Here is a 539-nt window from a genome sequence, read left to right on the forward strand (position 1 = left end):
ATAAGGGCACATTCAAATAAATTGTTAGTGCCAGTAGGCTACTTAGAGACCGTGTGACCAGTCGTTGCTCACGTTTTGTTTCCTTGTCTCTCTTCACAGGCGTCTCGACGCGGGAGGCGCTCGGCAGACTCGGCGGACCTGTTGTTGACAAACATGAACGAGTCCGTCAGTGCGCTCGACATCATCGCCATCCACTGCCCCAAATACAGAGACCGGCCACAGATCGCGCGTGTGATCCAGAGGAACGGTGACGGTTACAGAATCCACTGGATGGCGGGCTCGTACTCCAGCTCCTGGGCCGAGGCGAAGCGGCGGGACGGACGCAAGCTGGTGCCTTGGGTGGACTCCATCAGAGAGACTGACATCATCTATAAAAAAATCATACTCACCAGTGGCAACAAGCTCAACCATAAAGTGGCGCAGACTCTACGGTCACTCTACGCTTCCAAGGACAGGAATTCCAGCTAATAATACGTAAATGCTCGCACGCACGCACGCACATACCTCCCATCTCAGATCCTCTCAGCCTAATGCAACAC

The 539-nt window shown here is 53.8% G+C and overlaps 1 protein-coding gene across 1 annotated transcript in view; it reads left to right on the forward strand.

The window, feature by feature from the left end:
* The window catches only part of LOC107571026 (nipped-B-like protein A), a 50919-nt gene that overhangs the window by 48432 nt on the left and 1948 nt on the right, over positions 1 to 539 (forward strand). Inside the window, exon 43 of the mRNA XM_016257311.1 lies at positions 100 to 431. Coding sequence (XP_016112797.1) covers positions 100 to 431 — 332 coding nt within the window. The remainder of the gene's footprint in view (positions 1 to 99; positions 432 to 539) is intronic.

Source organism: Sinocyclocheilus grahami, unplaced genomic scaffold (assembly GCF_001515645.1).
Source record: "Sinocyclocheilus grahami isolate Dianchi unplaced genomic scaffold, SAMN03320097.WGS_v1.1 scaffold1540.1, whole genome shotgun sequence".
Taxonomy (NCBI): domain Eukaryota; kingdom Metazoa; phylum Chordata; class Actinopteri; order Cypriniformes; family Cyprinidae; genus Sinocyclocheilus; species Sinocyclocheilus grahami.